The sequence below is a fragment of the Octopus sinensis genome, linkage group LG5 (genome assembly GCF_006345805.1).
Source record: "Octopus sinensis linkage group LG5, ASM634580v1, whole genome shotgun sequence".
Lineage (NCBI taxonomy): Eukaryota > Metazoa > Mollusca > Cephalopoda > Octopoda > Octopodidae > Octopus > Octopus sinensis.
Window position 1 is genome coordinate 30,971,069 of NC_043001.1, and position 27,872 is coordinate 30,998,940.

At 40.3% G+C, this 27,872-nt stretch overlaps 2 protein-coding genes across 3 annotated transcripts in view; one reads left to right on the forward strand and one right to left on the reverse strand.

Moving 5' to 3' along the window:
• The window catches only part of LOC115212405 (uncharacterized serine-rich protein C215.13-like), a 59,960-nt gene extending 42,205 nt beyond the window's left edge, over window positions 1-17,755 (forward strand). For both annotated transcript variants that reach the window (XM_036503295.1, XM_029781298.2), the window contains exons 5-8: window positions 493-745; window positions 9,768-9,893; window positions 11,773-11,937; window positions 15,360-17,755. In XM_036503295.1, coding sequence (XP_036359188.1) covers window positions 493-745; window positions 9,768-9,893; window positions 11,773-11,937; window positions 15,360-16,213 — 1,398 coding nt within the window. In that variant the 3' untranslated portion in view covers window positions 16,214-17,755. The remainder of the gene's footprint in view (window positions 1-492; window positions 746-9,767; window positions 9,894-11,772; window positions 11,938-15,359) is intronic.
• Window positions 17,756-27,170: 9,415 nt separating this feature from the next.
• LOC115211794 (transgelin-3) overlaps window positions 27,171-27,872 on the reverse strand; it is a 31,115-nt gene continuing 30,413 nt past the window's right edge. Inside the window, exon 6 of the mRNA XM_029780496.2 lies at window positions 27,171-27,557. Coding sequence (XP_029636356.1) covers window positions 27,492-27,557 — 66 coding nt within the window. The 3' untranslated portion in view covers window positions 27,171-27,491. The remainder of the gene's footprint in view (window positions 27,558-27,872) is intronic.

The following is a 27,872-nucleotide window of genomic DNA, read 5'->3' on the forward strand; positions in this document are numbered from 1 at the left end:
ACCTTGGGCAACTGTCTTCTTTAGCTCCAAGCTGACTAAAGCCCTGTGAGTGGTTTTGATAGACAAAAACTGAAAGAAGTCCATCATGAGTGTAGTGGGTGCTTTTTATGTGCCACCAGCACAGGGGCCAGAGGAGGCTGGCAACGGCCACATGGTGCTTTTTATGTGCCACTGACACGGACGCATAGTTGGGGAGCATTCTTGCTTCTATAATCAACTCTGGAAGAATGGAAGACAATGTGGGTGTTGATAGGCTTTTAAATTTTCAGTATAAAGGGACATAACTAAGTACTGCTAAGTCCTCTCTTCAATGCTTTAACTAGATTTTTGTAGTTGCAATTAGTTGAAATTTTGTTTCTCTGTGTATGTTTTTGTATATTCATTATCATGATACTTTAACTATTTTATTTGAATTTGAGTCAACAGAACACTCAACTATTTGTTGTTCAGCAATTTATTTTAATTTAACTTTGTCATTTTTCAATTTTATAGAATTCAATTCGCCATGATTTATCTACCAACAAATGTTTCGTTCGAGAACCAACTCGTTACTATGGTTCTCACTGGAAATTGGTTTCAACTGCTAAAGACACGGTTTCGTCATCATCGTCATCATCGTCATTGTTGTCATCATCATCATCATCATCGTCTTCATCATCAACGTTATCAACAGCAACTTCGTTGTCATTACCATCATCAGTGTTAACATCATATTCATCACCCTCATTATCATCTGTTGCCACAGGTAAGTCTTTCTCTCAGCAACTTAGAATTGAATATATGGATTGTGTCATTTGTGAAATCTGTCTTAGAAATGTCAATTTACTTAGATGTTTCAACACACACACACACACACCACACACACACACACATACTCTCTCTCTCTCTCACACACACACACTTTATTTCTTTCTCTCACACACATACATATACATACACACACACACGCACATCATATTCAAGAAACAGGAAGAAAGAGTGAGAGAAAGTTGGGGTGAAAGAGTACAATTGGGGTTGCCACCAACCCTTGCCGGAGCCTCGTGGAGTTTTAGGTGTTTTCACTCAATAAACACACACAACACCCAGTCTGGGAATCGAAACTGTGATGCTCTGACCGCGAGTCCACTGCCCTAACCACTGGGCCATTGAATAAAGATAGAGTGACCCTAGAATATTACACCAGACTAAGAAAAATATGGCAGTCTGTACTCTCCTCTTACGACTGGACAATATTCCACAGTGCAGTTACAGTTCTAGTGCTGATTCCATACTCAACTAACCTGTAGAAGAAATCCACTCCATAGACATTAAAGCCCATAAGATTCTAACATAAACTGCAAATCTCCACTAAAATAATGATATCGACTGGCTTTACCTAAGAAGAAATAAAGTAAATAGGGGGTTGAGATCATTGCAGACAGCCTTTGAATGTCACAGTCTCTCTCAGACAGCACTTGCTAAACAACAGCAGCAAAAATAAAAACATTAACTTAGTGCCAAGAAGTGAAGAAAACAATATCTCAGAAAGTATTCTCTTCTTGATGATCTCCCATACAACCCCAAATCAGCCAGGTTAGCATACCCCAAATAAGACCTGGAGGTGAAAATCTCAGTATGCCAAAAAAAAAAATGACTATGTTTAGGTATGTTTCTCATAGACTTGAAAAAGATAGTAAAACTGACATGAAGTGAAGCCTCTCTTGGACTTGTGGCTGCTACATCACATCACACTTCAGAGGCAATCTAAGGACAGGAGATTGCTACTAAATACCTAATTAACAAAAATGAAGCCCTTGGAGTTCTAAGAGGTAATCATAAATGTACATTATGTCATATTTCTGTGGAAGACATAACACACACGTGATTAGCAGCTGCCCAAAAATGTCATCAAAGTACTACCTCCCTATGTGACATGATGTTACAAAAACAATATATAATGCCATTTGGAAAAAAGACTGTCCTGGAATAAATGTAGAAAATCCCCGTTATTGAATATATACACATATACCAGCACAAGGAATACAGGTGGAATATTCCCATCAAAACATCTGTTAAGTGTAAGCATGACAAGGTTAGATATAAGACAGACAAGAAAAAATATGTACCATCATAGAGGTCAGCTGTCCTGCTAATGTGAATATCTCTTTGAAAATCAAACAGAGAGAAGATAATAATAATAATAATAATAATAATCAATTCTTTTTTATTGGCCACAAGGGCTGACACGCATGATTACATAAAGGGACAAGACAGGACGAAAGGTTACAAAGGGTTTTGTCCGTTTGTTAAAAAAATCCGTGTAAAAAACTTTAAAGCAATGATTATTAAAAACAATGAAAAACTCCCAAAATGGGGAGACGTCTCGAAATGTTCCCGGTGGAGAAAACCCTACAAAAGCCAACGGGAGCCTGGTCAAAAAAGGGGGTGTAGAGAGTCCCCTTTCTTCTCCTTTTACATTACCTTTTTCTTTGAAATCACAGGCGAAACCTGAGAACTGGTCCATTTATACAGGCCAGTCTCGCACAATTCACCCACCTTTCATAAAACTTGCTATCGGACAGCACTTTCCTCTCTAACCTCATCTTCCTTTTCAAGTGAAACTTGAAAAAGTTGATGAGGCCTTGACCAAAGAGGAAAGTGTCTGACTTTAGCCCTTTCAAACGAGTCCACCACACGACTTCTTTCGCCACAGCCACAAGGCACAAGAAAACGGCCTCGCCCTCCTTGTTAAAGGAGGTCGGCGGGGCAATCTTCACTATGGATTCGGCCGATAGTCGGATCCGTCCTACACGTGACAGTAGCTGTTCGACATAAACCCATATTTCAGCAATACTCGGGCACTGGACGAGTGCGTGCAGAACGGTTTCGTCGTCCTGGCAACACCTCGGGCAGGCCCGGCTGACGGCACTTCCGTGCCGGTAGAGTTTATCTCGAACAGGCAGAGCCCCTCGGTAGCACTGCCAGGCGAGAGACCTCTGGAAATTATCCATCGGCCCCGGCCCGAAAGTCCTCCCGAACAGACCGCTCAGTTCGTCGTCTTCAACGCCTAGAGTTTCCCCGAGAACGTCGTCGCATTTTTCCTCCACTAACCCTCTATAGAACGCTAGAGTGGAGCTGTAACCGACCGCATTGCCCGCCTGCGGAGGGCGGAGAGGGCTTGACGGCACTCGAGGTGCCAAGCGCCCTTTCTCGGTCTACGTTTGATCCAGGTCTGCAGCTCCGTCAAAGAGACGAGCTGCGGAAAATCGCGTCTGACAAAAGACGACCACACCTGTTCACCGTCTAGGAAGCGCTTGAGATGCCGCAGCCTGAGCGCATGTCTGCGCAACAGCAACCACGGCATTCCAAGGCCTCTGTTCAGCGGTCGTTGACAGCAGATGGATCGCCTGACCAGTGGCACCTGACCCTTCCACAAAAAGTCGAAGAGCAGGCGTACCAGCTTGGCCAACCAGCGGTCGGGACAAGGGACGACGGTCAAGCGGTAATAGATGACGGATGCGATGTACGCATTCGCCACCTCCGCTCGACCTTTCAGGGACAGCTTCCTCTCGGCCCATTTCTGGGTGAGACGTGCCACCCTGCTCGTCACCTCTTCCCAGTTCTTATCCACCTGGAGGTCCGGACCGAACCAGACCCCGAGCAGTTTAACGGGTCCGTCTGTCCAGCGCCCTACGACGCTGTTGGACGGCATGGGCTTGCCTCTCCAGGTGCCCAGTTGCAAGCCCACAGACTTTTCCGCGTTAATCTTTGCCCCTGTCACCGCTTCGTACTGGTTTAGCGTCTCGCCAATCAGGCCAATGTGCCTGTGGCTCGACACCACCATGGTGACGTCGTCGGCATAAGCAGACACGCTGTTTCCGCCTCCTAGATCGCGCGGGATGCCCCTCAAAGCCTCCAACTTGCGCATAATGGCTCGAGAGTCAAAATGTACAAGAGGGAGGAGAGAGGGCATCCTTGGCGGACCGAACGCGAGATGTCGAACGGTTCCGAAAGGTGACCGTTCACCCGTATCACCGAGCAGATGTTGCTGTATAAAGCAGCGATCCACCCGCGGAAGACTGGACCGAAGCCGGCTGCCCTGAGGACAGCTGCCAGGTACCGATGGTCGACCCTATCGAAGGCTTTACTCTGATCCAAGTTGATCAAAGCCCCACCCGCGCCAGCGTCGTTACCCACCCTCTCTATGATGTAGCGCATGAGATGGAGGTTGTCGTGTATCGACCTGGTCGGCACGGCGCATGTCTGCGGCCCGCCGACCAGCTTGTCCACGACAAGCGCCAATCTCTTGGCTAGCACACTTGGCCAAAATCTTCAACTCTGCATTGAGCAGAGTGATGGGCCGGAAATTCCCTATAACGTCCCCCTTGTTTGAGTCCTTCTTTAGCAAAGCCACCACCCCTCGACAGACAAAAGCGGAAATTCTCCCGTTTTGCTGCCAGTTGCAGTAGACGTTTGCCAACAGGTCCGCAACAAGTCTGGCATCGAAAAGTAAAGCTCGTAGGGCAGACCATCCAAACCCGGCGATCTACCTCTCGTGCAACTCTTCATCGCTTCCTGTACTTCCCAGGCAGATATCGGTCCTTCGCAGCACTCTGCCTCGCTGTCCGAGAGTTGCGGCAGTCCGTCCAGGTACACACCGAAATCTGCACCGTTGGTGTCCGTTCCACCGCTCGTCCCAAACAGTTGAGCAAAGTGCCGCTGAAGCACCGTACACATCTGCTTCGGTTGGGTAACCTCGCGCCCGTTCTGGTCCACCAAAGACCGAATGGTTGCTTTGTTGCCTCGCTTCGCCTCCGCCACGCGGGCCCATCGAGCGGCTCCTAGTCCCTCCCCGCTTAGCGAACGTGCCTTAGCTCTGACAACGCAGCCTTTGTGTTTGGCGTCGAAGTGTTGGTCGAGGGCCAACCCTGCTGCCGCCGCCAACACGTTGGTCGCGATGCCAGTGTCAAGAGCCTCGTCTAGTTTCTTACTAATCCCGCTCTCTCTTCCTACGTTCAATAGCTAGAGTCTTACTATACCTAATCGACTCTACTCTAATGCTCTCTTGAGGGCAAACCACCAGTTGTTGTTGATGTTGCCCCCGTGAGCGCCCGCTTAACTAGTAAACTAATCCGGTCTCTGTAAGCTTTGCACGCCGTTAACGACGCGTTCAGCTTCCAGTAGCCGGGTCCCTGTCTATGTAGCCTATCTAAGTCGACCGTACAGATCACTAATTTGTGGTCCGTATATTCGACTAGGTGGAATTGTGGACACCCTACGCTGTCCTTATCCGCTGGCCTACAAAACACTCTATCTAAGTACGATCTAGACGACCCGATGCGGTTTGTCCAAGTCCACATTGGCACATTCGGGTTGTCTAGTCGAAACCTGTCGGACAGCTGAAAGCGCCGAGTAGGTTGGCGAGGCTCTTGCACCCTCCCCCTCTCCTATCAGACGCTCCCCTGCCCACCCGATCGAAACGTTCGTCTAAGACAGCGTTCCAATCCCCAACTAGTACTAGAGTGCGTGACGTTCCCAGGAAAACTTCCAGACGTTTGAAATAATCCGACTGCCCTGCTCCTGTCGGAGCGTAGGCAGCCAGCAGTCTGAAAGCACCGCCGTCACTACCGTCCACGTCGAGGACCACCAACTTACCTTCCGGATCCAAGAAGACTGTCCTTATTTTCAGGTCCAGGCCCTTCCGAAACAACACCGCAGTACCACCACTGCCCGCTCCCGGCCGACACGGAGATAGAAATATCTCGTATCCGCCGAAAAGGGCTGCGAGTTCCTGCGGGTCGGAGAGCCTGGTTTCACTGATGGCTGCTACATCCACATCATGAAACCTCAGGTCGTTTAACAGGTGACCCTGTTTCCAAGGTGACCCGAGGCCTCTCACATTCACGCAACCGATTCTAAGATTTGCCATGTTTCAAAATTAGGGAAAAAAAGAGGAGAAAAAAGGCTCTACTTACTGTTGTTGGTGGTGGGGGTGGCTCCCTTGTGCTTTTGCACGGGTGCTTCAATAATATTTTTGTAAAGTTCTGAGAGAAACTTTTCCCTAACGATCCCACATCGTTAGGGAATATTTGTTTTATTTCGTTGTAAACTGTTTTGTTTATTTTAATTGTGAGAATGTGTGCTGGTGGGTGTTGTGTGTAGGTATTATGAAATCTGTAATGTTTGTGCTTGTTTTGTTTTCAAATACTCAACCAGTTCCTGGTTTCTTGTATTCACTGCTGTAATCGTGTCTGTAATTGTGTCTGTGTTTGTTTGTGTCTGTGGTAGTGGCAGTAGTGGTGTCGAAAGTGTTGTTGTTGTTGTTTTTTTTGTTGTGTGTTGTTGTTGTGAGTTGTTGTTGATGTTGGGAAGTTGTTGTTGTGTTGTAAATCTTTTTGTTTTCCTTCTTTTTTGGAGGTACTATGTTCCATTCTCCTTTGTTGGAATCGGAGCTCGCACAATCCGAGATCTCTTCATCCGGCAAAGGAATGGTTGAGGGGTCTGCTTCAGTAGCAGGACGAAAAGTTTCTGGTTCCACCGGTATCGGTGGTGCCGCTGCTCCTGTTACTGTTGATGTCGCTGCTGTCGACCTTCGAGGTACTGGTGTCGGTGTTGGTTTGGTGGTGGTTGTCGGTGTTGGTTTGGTGGTGGTTGTTGTTGTTGGAGGTGGTGTTGCTCGTCTTGGTGCTGGTGTTGGTGATGGTGTTGGTGGTGTGGCAGCCTTTGGTGTTTCTTGCTGTTTTTGTTGTTTCTGTTGTTGTTGCTTGTGTTGTTGTTGTTGTTGCTGCTGCCTCTTGCTGAAAGCCTCCATCCTCTTTTTGTGAATGGGACAGTCCCTCTTTAAGTGGCTTTCGCTGCTGCAGAGAAAACATTTTGGCTTTCGCCCCTCCACAGCAACGTTTAGCCTGGTGCCGTCCGGCAAACTTACGAAATCAGGGATTTTACTTATATTTCTTGCTGAATTTGCGCAAGAAGCAGCACTCCCATCCCCAACCAGTTTTTCGCCCTCACTCTCCTGACATCTAGAATGGTGGTAGTGTCCTCTATATCATAGAGGACAGCTGCCACCAGCCATGACATATTTAGCTCAGGGGGACGAGGTCGATTTTTATTTTTGTCACTCTTCGCCCGAGGTGGGTTGGAATTAGTAACAAATTCTCAGTTTGCAAGGGCGAAATGGCGTTCGCCCTTGCCAGCTCCTCTGTTGGGAAGCGAACCTCCACGGTTCCAAAACGCTTCCCTTGGTTACGTAGCTCTTTTGGGCCCAAATGGGCTTTAGAGCTATTTCCAACTGTTGGGGTGTGGCATTTGTTATTCTTTTTAGTTTTCTGTCGAAAACTTTGTAAATTATTGTTTGCTTGTTGGTGCTTTCAATCACCTCTTGTGGAGTATTGAGGAAGATACCATTGCCATCCTTCCTTAACAATTCCTTCGCTCTTTTCACATCTTCTAGAGTTATCTTAACTTCCTCCGAAATTTGCTTCGCAGCAGAAGCAAAATTGTTGGAAGTTTTTCTTTTATCTCCTTGTCAATGTTTGTGATGATTTTTGTATTTGTTTTTTTTTCCTCCTCCTTCCGTACCAAAGCATTAGGTGAAGGCAGAGGGGGAAATCGAGAATTACGTCGAACGTGACGTCCTGGCTTGCATTCTCCTTTTGAACGGAGCTCGTGCTCTGCGGTTCGGAAGGAGAATCTTTGTTGCCTTTTAAGGCGTGAAGTGGGTGTTTTGTACGAGTGTGTGTGTGTTTGCGGAGGGAGTGTATCTTGAAGGAAGGAACAGCCAACTGTTCGCTTCATAGCCATGTTTTTTTTGTGTAAATATTCAAAATGTTGAAAAATGTCAAATGTTCAAAATTTTCAAACGTAATTTCACCCCGAATGGGGCAAAATTTCGCCCAACCGACGAGCTCTGCAAGAAGCCGGTCGGTTTGGCTACAAAAATATTAAAAAATATTCAAACCTAACAATAGATTTCCAATGAAATTGGTGTCAAATTCACGGAGCTGATTCACAATTGTGTACAGTGCTCAGGTGCACTACAACTCATCTAAAGTGTATATATAATCAGGTGAAGTTTCGGCGGATTTCGGAAAGCATGAGGGCCTTAAAAGATGCAGTGTCATGGCAGTCAACAACTGACGCAGGCAGTTTATTCCATGCTTCAGCAACTCTGAGCGTGAAAAAATGTTCCGAAAGTCATGGGAGCTGTATTGTTTTCTGACTTTGTAGGCATGTCCACGTGTGTTAGACACATGGAGATCAAAAAGGTGTTCAGTGTTGTTGTTGGTGAGGTGGTTGATAACTTTGTGGGTGTTTACCAAGTCCGTCGCCAAACGCCGGAGCTTCAGTGAATCCATGCCCAGGGAAACAAGGCGCTCAGAATATGGTAGGTGGTCTGATGGAGGGTATGCGTTGGTTGCACGTCTCTGGACAGATTCCAGGAGGTCAATGTTCTGTGCAAGATAGGGGTTCCAAACTGATGATGCGAATTCCAAGTGTGGTCGTACCATAGCTGTATACAGTTTTAAATAGATGGCTGGAGAGCGGCTAACAAAAGACCTGCTGAGTGATGCCAAGACACCCTCGGCCTTCCTGACAATCTTAGAGATATGCTTTGACCAACGCAAATCACTGCTGACAGTGAACTATGGACAACTGCTTTAAAACCTCTAGCTTTTATATCCTGACTACAAATTTACATTTATACTAATAATAATTGGAGCACTTGGTTTTGTAAGTAAATGCCTAACTGTCAGTCTGAATAAGCTTAGATTTTCAGAAAAAGAAATCAACCAACTGATTCGAACATTGCAAATACAATCTATAAGTGGGACAGTAAAACTAGGCAAGACGTTTCTCGGGTTTAAAATGTGACATTGTTGACATTCCAAATGCAGTAAATTGCAAAATGCAGTGAATTGCAGTAAACAGTTTAAACCAAGATAAAAGCTTAGGTTATTGACTGGAAGGTGACATTTGAGCCAGCAAAACTCAAAGTGATAAGAAATATATATAGGTGCAGGTGTGGTTGTGTAGTTAGGCGTTTGCTCCCAAGCCCCATGGTTTCAGGTTCAGTCCCATCGTGTAGCACTTTGGGCGAGTTTCTTCCACTATAGCCAAAGCTGACCAAAACTTTGTGAGTGGTTTTGGTAGAAGGAAACAGAAAGAAGCCTATGGTACATGTGTCTGTGTATATACATACAAAATGAGCTTCTTTCAGTTTCTGTCTACCAAATCCACTCACAAGGTATTGGTCAGCCCGGGGCTATAATAGAAGATACTTGCCCAAGGTGCTAAGCAGTGGGGTTGAACCTGAGATGTGGTTGGGAAGCAAAGATCATACCACATGGCCATGCCTGCAAGAAACAAAAGAATGAAAAATAACTAATTAGTAATATTTATTAACCAATTATTATAGAGGAATTTTCAATGATTATGTATCTGTAAACTGCGTATAAACATAGATGTTGGATAGATATGATATAAATACAAATAAATTAATCTCCCAGGTGAGTTGATACATAATCTCTACTGTATTCTTTAAGCAACAACATTTACATTCAATACCTAGACATCTCAAACAAAGAATTAAAATGGACTTTCTTCTAGTTGGTTTGCTATATTTATCATTGCAATCTTTAACTTTCTTTCAGGTTTGCCTTTCAATTTTAACAATTTGGTGCATTTTCTATTTTGGATATTTGGCAATTCAGTTAATTAATTATAAAAATATTTATAAATGTTTATTGCTTTCCTTAACCAATTTTCTCCTCATTCAAATGTTTCAGGTTCAAAGTATAAACCTCAGTCTCCTGTTGTTAATACTATGAGCAGTATACCATCTGTGATTTCTTCAGGAACTCATCCGAAATTATCTATTAACAGTCAAACAAAAGCTAATACTAGACGTAAAGGTCAGTGCGAATATTGAATTTTGTCTTTTATTTTAGGTTTTTATTTTTTTTGTTTATTTTCGTTTTTGGATTTGGTTTGCAAGATTCTTTATATGAGTTCGTGTGTTGAAGCATATTATGTTGTGCATGGGGAGAGTCATTTTCTTTTTGTGCCTTATAATGTAACACACTCACCGGTAAAATTTCCACTTATTTCTTATTTTTATTTTCCTAAAATTTTCGTTGCGTCTTGCAACCTTTTCAATAGTCTTGACTATTGAAAATTTTAGGAAAATAAAATTTACAAAATTTACGAAAATTTTAGGAAAATAAAAATAAGAAATAAATGGAAATTTTACGGTGAATGTGTTAAATTATAAGGCACAAAAAGAAAATGACTTTCCCCAGACACAACAGAATTTATTTTCTTAATTTTGAATCATCTTCATCATCATCATCATTTAACATCTGTTTTTCATGCTCCACAACCTTTTTTTTTTACTTGTGGTACACTTATATTCTTTTCAAAATTTGATGGCACACCTGAGTTAAAAATATAGCTAAAAGTATAAGGAAAAAAGTTATATTCAGGTAAAACTGCGGCACACTTAGCATCGTCATGTGCTGTGAAAAATTGGTTGTGGAACACTGGGACTGGTGAGCTGGAGAGCTGCACCAGGCTCTGGTCATCTGTTTTGGTTTGGTTTCTATGGCTGGATGCCCTTTTTAATGCCAACCACTTTACTGAGTGTACTGGGTGCCTTTTACAAGTCACCGGCACAGATGGCATGGTAATTAATAATCTCTCTATATATATAAAGCTGAAGTTGTCTGTGTATGGCAGGTTTGGTAGCCTTCAACTAACACTATCTCCTCCGAGACCCTGCGGCGCAAGTTGACCAAAATTGAGAGTATGATAGAAGAAGGCTCGCTCTTCCTTCCATAGAATATCGGATCATGTTAACACCAAAAATTATTTACATCAAAAAGGTGCTTTTTTTCTATGAAAATCCCTATTTTTTAATGATTTTTTTATTGCTGTGTCGCCATTTTTCTGTGTATTTCAACCAGAAAAATGTTCACTGAAAGAGAATAACAAGCTACATAATGCAAAATTTTTACTTTTCAAAAATTCCAATTCTAAAGGGTCAAAACAAACCCAAGCAATGCCGGGCTATACTGCTAGTAATATGATAATTTGATACAAGTCACTGTACTCTTCCCCAATAAACATCAGTTAAAATAAATTAATTGCAAAACTAATCATATAGCAAAAAATAAATTTATGAATTTATAGTGATCTAGGACTGTTACCCAATTTATATTGTTTTTTTTTTCTTTTTTGAAATTATTTCTTTTACATTTTTGAGATTGGTTTTAATATGATAACTTCCCTTTTATTCTTCAAACATTCAAGCCAAAATAATTCAATGTCAACTAATTAGTTTCTTACTTTGATTATTATTTCTTCCAAGCAGTGTTAGGCTATATTTTAGGTGCAGACATGGCTCGGCACCAGTATTTTCTTGTTCTTAGGCCTAGTACATATTCTAGTGGCTACTTTTGCCAAACTGCTAAGTTATGGGAACGTAAACAAACCAACACACACACACACACAATGAGTTTCCATCCACCAAATCCATTCCCAATGCTTTGGTTGGCCTGGGGCTAGAGTAGAGGATACATGTCTAAGGTGCTACACAGTGGAATTGAACCTGGAACCATGTGGTTCAGAAGCAAACTTCTTACCACACAGCCTGCAGAGAAGAAAAATCTTGTTTTCTTTTACTTCTCAAATGTTTGAAGATGACATTTTCTTGTGAAAATTTCAATTTTTTATTTTTGTTGTTTTGAAAGACTTTTATTCACACACACACACATATATTTCTCTGTTTTTTAGAGCCTCCTTTGATCTTACCTCGCCCTAATGTAGCACCTCAAGCTTATGCCTTAATTCCCATACACACCAATAATCTGACACTTCAGAATCCCTCGACTATGTCTACTCCTCTTATTATCCAATTACCAACAATTTCAACTACAAATCCAGTCAAAAACTGTACAGGTAAGTCTTTAGACAAATTTTCTTTGTCTTTTTCCTTTTCACCATCATCATCATCATTATCATCGTTTAATGTCTGCTTTCCATGCTAGCATGGGTTGGACGATTTGACTGGGGTCAGGCGAACCAGATGGCTGCACCAGGCTCCAATCTTGATCTGGCAGAGTTTCTACAACTGGATGCCCTACCTAACACCAAACACTCCGAGAGCATAGTGGGTGCTTTTACGTGCCACCGGCACGAGAGCCAGTCAGGCAGTACTGGCAACGGCCACGCTCAAATGGTGCTTTTTATGTGCCACCTGCACCGGAGCCAGTCCAGCGGCACTGGCAATGAACTCACTCGAATGTGCCAGTAAGGCGACGCAGGTAACAATTACGCTCGAATGGCATTTTTTACGCGCCACCAGTACGGAGGCCAGCTTGTTGCTCTGGCAATGATCACGCTCGTATGGTACTCTTAGCGCTCCATTAGCACGGGTTATTTATGATTATTATTATCTTTATTATTATTAACCTATATATGCCCATAAAAAAATGAAGTCTTAAAATTTCACTGTATTTAGATTAAACGTTATGGTAAGCTTTCACAATCTGAATGAGAAGGATAGCTACAGGTGAACTGCTAGCTACAGGTGTCGATTACCTGCTGAACATTTCGTATGCTCAGCCAGATGCTTCCCAGTGAGTTCATGTCCAAACAAGTAGGAGCAGGTTTGTGTTCTGAAAATGCAACCAGGGGTATACATAGGTTAAGGTGGTCAGCTGGCAGAATCGTTAGCAGGCCAGGCAAAATGCTTAGCGTTCTGACTTCAAATTCTGCCGGGTTCGACTTTGCCTTTCATCCAATTGTGGTTGTTAAATTAAAGTTGATGTAATTGACTATCCTGCTCTCCACACATTCCAGGCCTTGTGCCTATAGTAGAATGGATTATTATTAGAGGGAAAGGGAGAGAATTTATTTTCTTTCAAAGTTATTTGTTTAATTATTTACGTTATTTATATTTGACGGATATTTGTCCTCATCTTGTTTGTTGTTAACACAACATTTCGGCTGATATACCCTCCAGCCTTCATCAGGTGTCTTGGGGGAAATTTCGAACCTGGGTTCTCATTCCCAAGGTATTTTTCGATGTTATTATCATTATTCAGGTCACTGCCTGAAATCAAACTCGGAATGTTGGGCAATTATGGAATGAATTTTAGGGCTTATAAATCTAATATTTTCCTATCCTTCTTTACTACCGGTTCCTATATGCTATTCATATCTGCACTCAGTCTGCTTAGGAGGTTGTTGTATCCCAGAATATGTGCTGCTTCTTTTAGTTATCATATTTTCCAGTGTTGTTAATAGACAGAGAACACCACTGGAAAATATGAAAACTAAAGGAGCAGCACATATGCTAGGACATAGCAACCTCCTAAGCAGACTGAGTGCAGATATGAATAGCATATAAGAACTGGTATTAAGGAGGGATAGGAAAATATTAGATTTATAAACCCTAAAATTCACTCCATAATTGCCATCGGACAGATGGTGTAGTGGTTAAGAGCACAGGCTACTAACCCCCGAGTTCGATTCCAGGCAGTGACCTGAATAATAATTAATAATAATAAGAAGAACAAGAAGAACAACAACAACATTGAAAAATACCTTAGGAATGAGAATCTAGGTTCGAAATTTCCCCAAGACACCTGAAGAAGGCTGGAGGGTATATCAGCTGTCAAATGTAAATAATGTACATAATTCCTCATCTCTTAAATATAGAACTGTATTATTTGTTTAAATGCTGCAATCAGCTGAACAGATTTGCACATTTTTAAATGTTGTTGGTGTATAAATTTTATAGGTGATTAGTCATTAATGTCCTAAATTAATATTATTTTATAAATGAAATAAAACAAAGTAATTCTGAATGTTGAAGATGTACCATACTGTCTAACCACTCACAATTCCCTCACCATTTTAATTTCTCAGTCATGCATTTTTGAGCTGCTTTTCATTCTTCTCGTAACAGTCCACTGACTTATGCACTCCTCTGAAGGAGTTTCTTTCTCTCTAACCTAATATTGGTTCCAGACATTGTTACAAGGCCTCAAAATTGAAGCTAGGGAATAATTGATTATATTCTTTTCTACTCTAGGCATAAGGCCTGAAATTTTTTTTGAGTGGGGGTGGGGAGGGCAGTCGATTAGATCAACCCCAGTACACAGCTGATACTTAATTTATCGACCCCAAAAGGATGAAAGGCAAAGTTGACTTAGGCAGAATTTGAACTCAGAGTGCAAAGACAGACGAAATACCTATTTCTTTACTACCCACAAGGGGCTACACACAGAGAGGACAAACATTTCGCCTGGTGCGCTAACGTTTCTGCCAGCTTGCTGCATTTATAATTATTTCTATTCTAGGCACAAGACCTTGAAAATTTTTTGGTAGAATGGGGATTGTCAATTACATCGATCCCCTGTGCATAACTGGTACTTAGAAACAATTGATTATATTGTCACTGTACGGGACCACACCAGAATGATGATAGGCAAGAATATAAAGGGCCATAACTCAGTATCACTAAACATTTTCTCAGTATCTTTTGTAATACGTAATGTTATCCCTTAAAAAATTTCCTTTAACATTTATAATAGGTTTATTCAGATCTATGGTTAAGATTGTGGAGACGCGTGGCTTAGTGGCTAGAGTATTGAACTCATGATCGTAAGGTTGTGGTTTTGATTCCTGGACCAAGCGATTCGTTGAGTTCTTGAGCAAAACACATTTCACGTTGCTCCAGTCCACTCAGCTGGCAAAAATGAGTAATCCTTCAACGGACCGGCGTCCCGTACAGGTGGGGAATTTCTACGCCACTGAAACCGGGAAACTGGCCCTTATGAGCCTGTCATGGCTCGAGAAGGAACATTTATTATTATTTTCTGAGACCCCCTTCGGCACGACACAGACCATGGGATTGCACCTAGAAAGTTACCCTCCCAGGCACAAGTCCGGGCAAGGTTGTTTATGGAAGACCAGCAGTGACCCATACATACCAGCCACCCCTCTCCACACCACTGATGTTATTCAAGGAAAAGGCAAAGGCTGATACTGCTTGGCACCTGTGACGTCACAACTCATTTCTACAGCCGAGTGAACTGGAGTGACGTGAAATAAAGGGTCTTGCTCAAGAACACAACATGCAGCCTGGTCTGGGATTCGAGCTCACAACCTCACGATCTAACCACTGAGCCATGCACCTTCACTATTTTTATTTATGGCTAAGATTAATGTGGAAATTAAGATGTGAATTTGTTTCAATTTTGCTTTGCATTTAAAAAATTTTTTACAGAAACATATTTTCAAATCTGTTTTGTATTGATTTTATTAATTGGTTGTATATACTGATATTTTTTTTTTATTTTCTATATTTGCAGGTAATTTAATGTCAAGCACTGAAATTCCAACTTCACAAAGGTATCCTCTTACTTCCACACCAATTTTACCAGCATCAAATAATCACCAAATTTCAGTAAAAGATCTTTTATTGTTTGATCAAAATTCTCTCAGCAAATCTCAAAACTTGGCTGAAGAACACCTACAGTCTTTACCTCAAGAAACGGCTGAGCAACATAGCAGCAAACGTTTGTGTCTTAAAGCAAATATGAATTTGAACACAACCACAAAGAAATCTTTACTCTCAGATCATCATTTTCAGGAGCAGAAACCTCCAGCTAATAAGAAGAATCGGCGTAAACAGAAATTTGTTTTGAAGGAAATGAATCCACTAGACTCCTCCGTTATAGAAGATTCATTTTCATTGAACAAGGAACTAAGGCCTAAAGTGGTACAATCTATTTCGAACACCAGTTTAGACATAATGTCTTCTTCTTTACCTCTTACTCAAAAACCATCTGTAACCTCAGTGCCAAACATTTGTGACAGTTCTTTAGACAGTGGTTTCCCAGAATTAACTGAGGAAGAGGACCAAACATTTTTATCCAATTTAGATTCAAATTCAATTTACTCTCGTAGAAAACCTAATATATTGTCAAGGAAGTCATTGTCACAGAATAACTTTACTACCAAACAAGATGGTCCTGAAAAGTTATCATCTATGTTTTCGACAAGCACAAGCAGTAGCATTCTTGAATCTGACTTTGGCAATTTATTTGATATTTCGTCTGCCTCTTGCAATAATCTGGATACCAACAAAGGTGATTTACATGACCAATTAAAAGTCAGTGATTGTGTTGAAACTATTTCCTGGGATGACTGTCATTTTATGTAGCGTAAATAATTAGAAAAACTCAATGTAGTATTCTGAATGTGATGACTATAGTCCAAGATATACATTTTACTTTCATGTTATATCCATCCATCCATCCATCATTGAAGGAACAAAAATCCAGTTAATTTTTCTTTATATCAAAATTTGTTTTGACTGCTTGTTATGGACAATTATAATTCTTTATAGGTCAGATTAAGTTAATAAGCCTAATGCAACCATAACATTTATGCTGCCTATCTACTTATTGATAAAGGGTCAGATTAGATTTCTTATGATGTTGGCCTGAAATGCTGGCTAAGGAGAAGACATAATAAATCAATCTGTTAAGATATCTTGTATGTTTGTGTCAGTGTCTGTTGTTTGGGAGTAAGTTCTGATATGGAGGAAGGAGTATGGCATCATTCTTCCAAAGACATGACAAGTATTGCCTTCAAATTTATTTCTGTAACTTTTACAATTTCTAATAGTGATGGAATTTCTTTGCAAACGCTCCTTGTTTAGAGGAAATTGAGGAAAATGTTGAAAGTTTGAAGCTATAAGAAAAATTCATGTTATAAAGTGAAATTGAATATAATTATATTAAAATAGTTATAATTCTGTATTATTCAAACACACTATGATATTCTAATGTAATTAACGAATATGATGTATTTGAAAAATATTTTTTCCAATATAAAATGAGAAAATATTTTTCTGCAAAATGATACTATAGATATTACTCTCTTTATGTTGTAAAGTATTTGATTTTAATAGATGATTATAGCATTGTATATATCACTAATTTTTATGAATTAATTTAGCTGGTGATCTTATTGATTTAATTATACTCTTATTCTTTGAGAATTTATTAATGGCTGGCAGGTTGTGTATGACAACGAAATGAGAATGGGTTATGTTTTTCTTTCTTCCTTAAATGAAAACTTCATAAGTGCAAAAGCTGGAGTTGACATCAACTGCTAAAGAGTCTCTTGTTTTCAGAATCACTATGCGGAAGGAAAACATTAAAAAATTAATTTTAATATGTTAATTCAAAGCTGATTCAGATATGCATCAAACTGTATATTATACTATGTACTTTGCAGTACTATATAGTATCATTCTATTTATTATATCTCCTAGCTCTTCAATTCTGACTGAAGATTCCTCTTGGTCAAATATTCAAAACCACATTTTATATCTTTTCTCTGAGAGTGATTATTTCAAAGAGAGCATTTCTATTTCCTGGAAACAGAAATGCTATTTTGATTGCAAGTTAGTTTGAAACGCTTGAATGTTTTAACAGTTTTTGGTTGATGGATATCTTCAGGCAAGTTTCTTTTTTCATGCATGGCTGCGTGGTATGAAGTTTGGTTCCCAGTCACATAGTTTTGGTTTCAGACCTACTGTGTAGCACATTAGGCTACTGTCTTCTACCATAGACCCAGGCCAACCAAAGATTTGGTAGACAGAAAATGAAAGAAGTCCATCATATATGTTTGTGTGTGTGTGCTTGAAATTGTCCTGCACCACCACTTAACAACCATTATTGGTTTGTTATTTATTTACAATCCCATAACTTTGCAGTTTGGCACACAAGATCAATAGAATAAGTACAAGCTTAAAAAAAGATAAGCATTGAGGTCGATTCATTCGATTAAAACACTTCAGGGTTCAAAGATTGAAACAAGTAAAAGATAAAAGAATTGATATCAGTTTTCGTTTATGTGATATCATTCTTGTAGAAACTTATCTTTTGGTATGAGGTATAATTCTAATAAAGAGCTGCAACTGGCTTGGTCTGTGGGATGTCAGCTTATGAGCCAAAAGATTAACAGCATATATTCCTTTACTTGTGCTTAAATACTATCTTTCCTGGACCAGTCAACTTAACTTTAGATTGGCTCTATAGAAAGGTAAAATTTAGTAATGTGAATTGCAGTTGCACTGTATAGCCAAGGAACATTGTTTTGGCTTTGAGTCTGAGCCAAAGTGCTGTCCATTGAACTCCTTTTAAATGCTGATGTGTAGATGAAGTCTGTGGTTATGCATAAATATTTTGATGAGTTACTTGGCATTATGTCTTCAGCTTTTTCTAAAAGACAGCTTTTGCACATGTAAACACAATGTCTTTGAAGTGGAATACAACTAGAATCTTAAGAAAGCTGACCTCAATACAAATAGATATATATTAGTTGTACCTAGTTTGAAAATAGAATGAAGAGTTATTTCAAGCTTATTAGGTGTTATTTTATTTCTTAGCATTCTCACGAAAGCTTTCAGATATTATTTTACACAAAAGTTGGATAATTTCAGTTTCCTAGTTCTTCGTCTGTTGTGGTTGGAAGATTTGAATTTGAAATTATATGATAGCTCTGGTATTCAACAGTGTGGGTATGGTTGTGTTGTATATTTATTATAAATTATATATTTAATTATAAAATCTATGAATGTTATTGAATGAAATGTTATAAGTTCATACTAGGAATATGGCTAGTATAAATATTTGTTGAACATTTTACCTCTTCATGTTAATGATTTGGTGTACAGTAAAAGACCATTCAAATTGAAAACTACAAGTCTTCTAATTCATGTCAATATCTGAAAGAGAATTTGTTAATCCATCTATGCTTGTATTGACAGATGGATGTAAAAAAGAGAATTTATAAAGGTATATCAAAGTAATAAAATCTGATTATCATCATTCATGATAATTGCACAATGTTGTATTTACAAAGTATCCTGTTGTAAAGATTTCCATACACTCAATTTCTATATTACAGTTTTCTGTTTTGCTTGGTAGCCAGTATTTACAAACAGTTTATCTGAAATCAATTTCCATGATGTTATTGTTATATTGATATTCACAATATGAACACTTTTTTCTTGTTTTCTGAAATGTTTCGTTACTCCAAATTGAAGCAAAAAGTGAATAAATTATAATTCCTCCCATAATTTCTTTTACTCTATAGTTTGTTAATTATTAAAAAGAAAACCTTGGATTGTAGAGTGACCCGCTGTTCTCGAGGAGATCTGTAACGAACTTAGTGAATATATCTTCTCTTGTACTTTCGGAGTACAAGAGGCAATCACTAGCCATTGCTTTAATAATCCAGAATCCTACCAGTCAGAAACAACAAGACGCAGACGTAAAAGATATATATACTACTTTATTCTCTAATGTGGTAACAGTAACAATAAGTGGTTATCTAGTATCCCTTTGGTATAAATGTGTCAGTGCTGAACCTTATCGCTGTAAAATAAGAAAGTGTTCAAATGCAAAACGACACTGGTCAAAGATGGCGTCCGGAACAGGGAGAAGATGTGGTCTGCAACAATTTGGTTAAAGGCCTTTTGGTAAAGCTGCTGCTAGAATCAAGTTCGGACGGAGAAAAAATATTTGACGTCCTGCTCCCTCGGTCGCTGCTGTCTCAAGTCGCTGCTTGCTGGACGCTGGTGGTCAACGTCTTACGATCCCCTTGCCTCGGCTAACTGCTACGTAGGCAAAAGGGTTCTTCTTCCGGTGGTGAAAGCACCAACCCCGCACGCGCGAAATACAAATGGACGGTGCGCGAGCGCGCGCCGTTGTATAGGATCACTACAGAGCTCCACCCCAGTGCGTAAACACGACACAAAATTCCCTGTAGTGACTATAAAACTCAAGGTGGACACCAGATAACCAAATAGCACACAATATAATAAAATGGCAAAATTTACAATATACATAAGAAATCTACCAAAAGGAAAAAAAATACTCAAAATGAGCAAAATTCAAAAGTGCATGCATGAAAGTGGATACGTCACAAAGTATAGAGCCTTCCGCTGTAGGGAGCGGGAGGAAAGCAAACTCACAGTTAATGAACCTAGGCGAAATTAAATCCAACTTCTCTAAAGGTAGTTGATCCTGCGAAATAGCAGTTAAGTCAATTGCTGCAGGAGAGGAAATGGAATCGACAGATAGATCGCTAGTAACACAAAAGCAAAAGTGCAAGCATGCTGGTGTGATGCGCGACACAGATAATTTTCTCTGTTAATTACGTGACCAACAGGAGTCTAACAGGGAAAAATAATTACGCCCATACATAGGCGCAGCGCATGTGAACATCCGACATTCTATGAGTCGGGAAAAGAATTAAGCTAACGCAAACGTGTTGCAAAAAACAAGGCAATACACGTGCGAAGCAAAGGCGCATGAAATGCAATAGGGCTTGCCAGACCGAAAAAAAACAGCAATGAATATGCCAGTGGTTGAGCGATTATATGCCTCGTTCGTACAGGAACAAAGGTATGGCATGCCGGCGCGTTATAATGGACAAACAATCCTCTCTATGTATACGTGACCGACCTAGGGTCTATAGAAATGAGGTGTGTCCACAAAAGGCAAATTTAGCATGGAAAAAAAACAAGCGAGAAAAGCATGTGTGACGTATGTATGTGAGAGATAGCATTTATGTGTGTGTACGTGTGTGCGACAAAAATACATACAAGGTGAAATGCGAGCAAAAAAATAAAAATACAGCGCATAGGAAAAATGTCTCTCAGTGCTATTCCAGACAATGGAGTTAATTTACCAGTCTGTAATAGCCTGATGCACAATAGCAGTTCGTTCTGTAACAGAATGTTGAGATCACAAATGCAGATGCCGATTGGACACATATCGTGTAACGGTTGTGGCTTCAATGCTGTGACAGGTTAACTGGAACAGAAGAATCTCGTAGATAGTGCTGGGCTGTTAATTCTTGGCGCGCTATGTACGAACAGCGTGAAAGCTAAAGTTCCGCGAGTTGCTATGTACATCTTGGTCGACGGTGTTGAAAGGCGACGGTGGTGGTGGAAGGCGACTGTAGTGGACTTGAGACAACATTGTTCTTAGTGGTGATGGCGACGAAGATAACGACGACGTGAAGTAGAAAGACGACGATGGCGATGACGAAGGCAGAGAAATAGCATCGATGATGTGATGGCGTCCGTCATTATGTTGAAGAATAAAAAGGGTCCTTCTATAACGGTCCGAGAGGACGGAAACAAATCGTCGAAAGATGAATGCGTAGAGTTAATCGTGTTCCGACTTCGCAGAAAAACTGGATTTCTTTGTTGATAAGTGATCTCTGGTTTTAGACCAGAATCACGTCGGGGGTCACCAGTGTAACGAACTTAGTGAATATATCTTCTCTTGTACTTTCGGAGTACAAGAGGCAATCACTAGCCATTGCTTTAATAATCCAGAATTCTACCAGTCAGAAACAACAGGACGCAGACGTAAAAGATATATATACTACTTTATTCTCTAATGTGGTAACAGTAACAATAAGTGGTTATCTGGTATCCCTTTGGTATAAATGTGTCAGTGCTGAACCTTATCGCTGTAAAATAAGAAAGTGTTCAAATGCAAAACGACACTGGTCAAAGATGGCGTCCGGAACAGGGAGAAGATGTGGTCTGCAACAATTTGGTTAAAGGCCTTTTGGTAAAGCTGCTGCTAGAATCAAGTTCGGACGGAGAAAAAATATTTGACGTCCTGCTCCCTCGGTCGCTGCTGTCTCAAGTCGCTGCTTGCTGGACGCTGGTGGTCAACGTCTTACGATCCCCTTGCCTCGGCTAACTGCTACGTAGACAAAAGGGTTCTTCTTCCGGTGGTGAAAGCACCAACCCCGCACGCGCGAAATACAAATGGACGGTGTGCGAGCGCGCGCCGTTGTATAGGATCACTACAGATCTATTGAGTCAAGTACGTCAACACCAACATCAAAATAAAAATCAAAGGGAAATTGTAGTTGTGATACCCGTGCCGGTGGCATGTAAAAAGCACTGTCCAAACGTGGCAGATGCCAGTGCCGCCTGACTAGCGTCTGTGTCGGTGACACGTAAAAGCACCAACTGATCGTGGCCGTTTGCCAGCCTGTGCCAGTGGCATGTAAAAAGCACCCACTACACTCCCGAAGTGCTTGACGTTAGGAAGGGCATCCAGCTGTAGAAACACTGCCAGATCAGACTGGAGCCTGGTGCAGCCTCCTGGCTTCCCAGACCCCAGTTGAACCATCCAACCCATGCTAGCATGATGATGATGAAAAGCAAAATCAAACTTCAATGATTCATTGTTTATTAAATTGAGCTGCAAATTCTCCTTCAAAATGCACCTTACTGTATTAAAAAGAGAAGACCTGTCTCTTGGATAAAGAAATCCTGGAGGCATTATATCTCAAAGACAGGATGATGGAAGCATGAACCCGTTGATCAAAAGTTCACTGAGTCAGGACTGATTCAAGGCTAAACAACTTATTAAGTCCTCAATATGCCACAGAAATATCTCTCTTTTTAAAGAATTCCAAGTGAGGTACAATGGGTTGTAGGAAAATTTAAGTTCATTACTGCAAGCTTCTACTACCTATAATTACTGAGATGGTTATCATTGGTAGAATATCTGCGTTGTGTTGGTGACAGAATGTGAATTACAAAAGTTTTAATTTATTGGCTGATAATCTACCAACTTGTTATAGTGATAAACATTAAACTCCTGTGTGATTAAAAGATGGACTTGTTGAACGCTTATAAAGAGTACCGTAAATCCTCGAGTATAATTCGCATTTTTTCCCCAAAATTTAACGGTCAAAATCCCTAGTGCATACTATATACAAGGTTAAAAATGAAATATATTTTCTAAGCAATGTCCGATTCTCTATTTGCTGCCTGGCTATGTTTATTCAGACGCATTTTGTGATGTCAGGCACGAAAATACCTTAAGCTACGCCTGAGAGCAATGAAGTCATAAAAGAATCATCCATAACTTGCAGTAAGCAACATTTATTAAACGTTATTACTGTTATTTCTTTATTTTCTGCAAACAAAATGCACAAAAAAGCTACACGTTTGCATTATGTTATATATACAATAACAATAATAATAAAGGACGTTACCGTATACATTTTTACAAACCAAGGACGTTATATAGACCTCTTTGACTCAAGTTAGAGAAGAGGTGCGTATTATACACAAGGTTTAGGTTTTTCAGAGGTACAGCTCCCTAAAAATCCCCTGCGGGCTATACTCGAGGATCTACGGTAACATTATTGTCGAGATGACAGAGTGCGTGGCTGATAAAAGAAATAACAGGGCGTTCGGAGTCTTGCGTAGCAGTAATCGAAGTACGTCGTGTGAATACATTACTTTACCCCACTTCGTCATATCATATATCCAAATGCAAGACTATAAAACAACCCTACCAACTGTCACTATCACATTTGTAATTAGTATCTATTTTATCTGATCGTTTACTATCACTCCCATTAGTTTATTTAACTGTCATGAAACTTTGCCAGGGATATATATAAAAAAAAATAATTATATATTTATATATGTGAACTCTTTGTATCTTTTCATTTACTTTGATTTCAAATTCTGTTTTTTAATCCTGCATTACCTTGTGAGGAGATAGTTACCTCCCTTTGTATTAATAGCCATCGAGAGGGTACCATGTGGTTAAATTGTAGATTTTTGTCAAAATTTTTCTTTGATGAAAAGTTATTACACATTGATACATTGAGACCTGTGTTCTCACTGTGGTTTTTAGTAACGAAGCTTTGGCTATTCTACTCTCTGACTTTCTTCCAGTGTCTGACATATTTAGCAATATTCTTAGCTGGATGTGTAATGTAAAGGATGTTTTCGGTTTGAACGGCAGTTTTTAAAAATAATTTCCACGTAACTAAACACTTTTAAACTTCGTATATTGGTAGAATGTGTTTATAAAACATCTTTTTCTCTTGGCTTTATTGAGAAAATTCTATAGTTTGTAAGATATTTGTTGTTTTTTTTCTGCAATTTCAACCAATTAATGACGTCTATTGAGGTGAAAACATTCTGTGCCGTATGAATATGTCCCTCATTTAAGAAACAGATTGGGTTTATTTACATTTCTGAAGAAAAAAGATACCCTTCCCCCAACCCCTAACCCTAAAACAGATTGAAATGCAATAGATCGATACTAGGGTCATAATTATGGGTGACAATTTCATATGACACCGCTAGAAAAAAACTGCCGTTCAAACCGAAAAGATCCGTATGTAAATTTATATGTGCAACAGAGTGCTAGTGTATTGAGAGAGAGAGAGAGAGAGAGAGAGAGAGAGAGAGAGAGAGAGAGAGAGAGAGAGAGAGAGAGAGAGAAGTTAGGCATAAGAGGAATTATATTCAGTGTGCAAGAGGGAAGACTACGCTGGTTTAAGTCATGTGATGCAGATGGATGCTGATAGCGCCATGAAGAAATGTCGTTCACTCAAAGGGGATGGAATTCGTGCAAGAGAGCAACACAGGAAGACGTGTATAATGTGCCGCTACACATGGGACGAAGTATTGAAGGGCAATCTCAGACCGCTGAACCTTTCGGACGAGATGATAAAGGACTGGGATACCTAGTGCCTTGCTATATTCAAGAAGACCTGCTCTCCACAGCAGAAGTGTTAAAGCCGTATCTCCTGGCGAAAGGGATTGGCCTGCAGGAGTCCTGAGCCAGTGGCATGTAAAAAGCACTCGTACTAGTGTCACGTAAAAGCGCTCGTGCCGGTGTCACGTTAAAAGTACCCATCACTTACTGCAAAGTGGTTGGCGTTAGGAAAGGCATCCAGCCGTAGAAACCAAGCCAAATCAGACTGGAACCTGGTGTCAGCATAGAAAACGGACGTTAAAGGACGAGGATGATGAATCTTTTTTAAATTCAGTGTTACCATTCCGTTGTCCATATCCGGCATATTCTCTATATTATTTTACTACTTGTAATGTACATATTCGGATCTGTTCGGTTTGAACGGCAGTTTTTAAAAATAATTTCCACGTAACTAAACACTTTTAAACTTCGTATACTGGTAGAATGTGTTTTATAAAACATCTTTTTCTCTTGGCTTTATTGAGAAAATTCTATAGTTTGTAAGATATTTGTTGTTTTTTTCTTCTTCAATTTCTGCAATTTCAACCAATCACTGACGTCTATTGAGATGAAAGCATTCTGTGCCGTAAGAATATGTCCCTCGTTTAAGAAACAGAAGAAAAAAAGATACCCTTCCCCCCACCCCTAACCCTAACCCTAACTAACCCTAACCCTAACCCTAAAACAGATTGAAATGCAATAGATCGATACTAGGATCATAATTATGGGTGACAATTTCATATGACACCGTTAGAAAAACTGCCGTTCAAACCGAAAAGATACGAATATTCTATTATGTTTTGAACCAGAATCCATGCCTTTGGTCCAACCCATGCTAGTATAGAAGATGGACGTTAAAAGACGATGATTTATCTGCTTCGCATTGGCTGTTGGAAGACAGGGTATTTGATACTACAGTAGAAATTAATATTCGTATTTTGGCTGAGTTGGTTTCTTGCTACTCTGAGCTTCGCCTGTGCTTCAGTGCCTCCGTTGGAATAGTTTCTATGGCTGGATGTGTTGCATGGGAGCAGAGACAGGCAAAAATGATGAACAAGCGTGAAAAGGTGGTCAGTAGTAAATATGAGTTGAATAGAAGGTAGAGGAGAAGAGGTGAGGAATGGTAGTACAGTATTACATTTTTAATATTCTTGAGAAATATATGAATGTCACATGCTCTCCTTGAAACTAAAAGGTTCTCGGCTTATGTAAGAAATCGCTCACTCTATTGACATTATATAACAAGCAAACTTTTGGCGGCCAAAATACACGCTACATCTACACTATGCTACCACACTCAGCTAGAGCTCTGAAAATCACTTCAATCGTTGAGTCCCCGAAGATATGTTTTGGCAAAAACACATCCTTAACGTAACCAGGATCAATTTCCAGCGACCAGCTTTTCTATCGCTCAAAAATCAATGGAAATTGTAGTTGTGATACCAGTGCCGGTGGCACGTAAAAGAACCATCCGAACGTGGCCGTTGCCAGCGCCGCCCCGACTGGCCTCCGTGCCGGTGGCACGTAAAAAGAACCACCCGATCGTGGCCGTTGCCAGCCTCGCCTGGCACCGTGCCGGTGGCACGTAAAAAAACACCCACTACACTCACGGAGTGGTTGGCGTTAGGAAGGGCATCCAGCTGTAGAAACACTGCCAGATCAGACTGGGCCTGGTGCAGCCTCCTGGCTTCCCAGACCCCAGTCGAACCGTCCAACCCATGCTAGCATGGAAAGCGGACGTTAAACGATGATGATCTATCTATAAGATACTTCATTCTCTAACAATTATTTTACAAAGCTCAGCTGAGATTCTCACACAGTGCATTACTCTCACATATGGGACATTACTGCTGTTGGTGTCCACAAACATCATAGACCACTGCCAGAAAAAGGCTACTCCGTTGATTAGTCATTAAGTCACTCACAGACATGCTCTAGCTTCTTTCCTACAAGTGTATTGTCTCCTCTCTATGCTTTTTCGACCGCATGTATAATGGGGTTTACTTCTTGATGTTGGCTAGGTTCAGGCCACTCCTGTCCTACTTATCTTTTCTCCTCCCATAATCCTTGTGTGTCCATCCACTCGCAGGCCCTGCCCTAGTCAGTCCTTCCCAGAACGACAGTCCTTTGGAATTCTCTCCATGTTCATATTTTCGTTGACTTACATAAATCCAAGGGGAACATTAATGGAACCAATTCTCACCGGTTTGGAAAGGCCTGCAAAGGCTATGGACACTGCGACGTCTTCCAGTCTCAGCAAGTACAAAAAAAAAAAGAAAAAGAAAAATGGAACGAAATGTTAATGAAATTTGATACGGAGCTTGCCAAGTCGAAAGTTACTGTTTTGAATGAGTTTGATGCATTTCGGCAATTTTAACCAATCAATTACCTCCATTGACGTAAATAACATTCTGTGCATAATGAATATGTCCCTCCTTTAAGAAACAGATTGGGTTTATTTACATTTGTGAAGAAAAAGATTTAATTCTTCGTCGTGGTATAAACAAAATAAAGCGATAAAAAGATTGCATGGAACAGATTTAAATAACAACATGGTGAAGATTTTAAGTAAGTTTATTTTCATAGGCTTTAAGTGACATCGATTGCCAGAGTTAAAATATTCTTCATTATTTGGAAAGTGTAGGAAAATAAAAAGACGTGTATGTTGTATCTGCAATTTCTATTAATTATGGGAGTTACCTTAATATGTAATAAGAGAGATAAGACAATTTGAGGCTATTGCAATGTGTATGTTTGTGTGAAGAGAGCCTTTAAATAAGAGTATAATGGTAACTTGGCGAATGTTTTCGACGAAGCAGTATCTCCACTAAGGATTTCAGCTATTGATTAAGCTCCCGAGAAACTAAACTAGAGAGCTGACGTTTAATCATCTTCCATGTATTTTGTCTGCTGGCCAGTGTAGGCTGGAAGAACCATCTTGGAATTGGCCTGCAAAAGAAGAAAAGTAACTCAGTGACACAAAATGAAGGAATATTTGGTGTAAAATTTAGAGTGAATCACTGTAGAATGAGTGGTTTAAGAATGATTAACTGTGTTTTTCGGTAAATTTTCTTTTGAATGCAGTTTAGAATACAAAAAACTCAGACCTGAACCTCCCAGCCAGGAGAGAATTATTTTCCAGAAAAGAACGCAATTTAAAGCAATTTAAAGCTTTCATTTAGGAAAGCGAAAATTTTATTGGAGATGAGACAGCATTACAACCATATCTACACTCACTATACTTCATGAGTGAAGGAGCTAAAC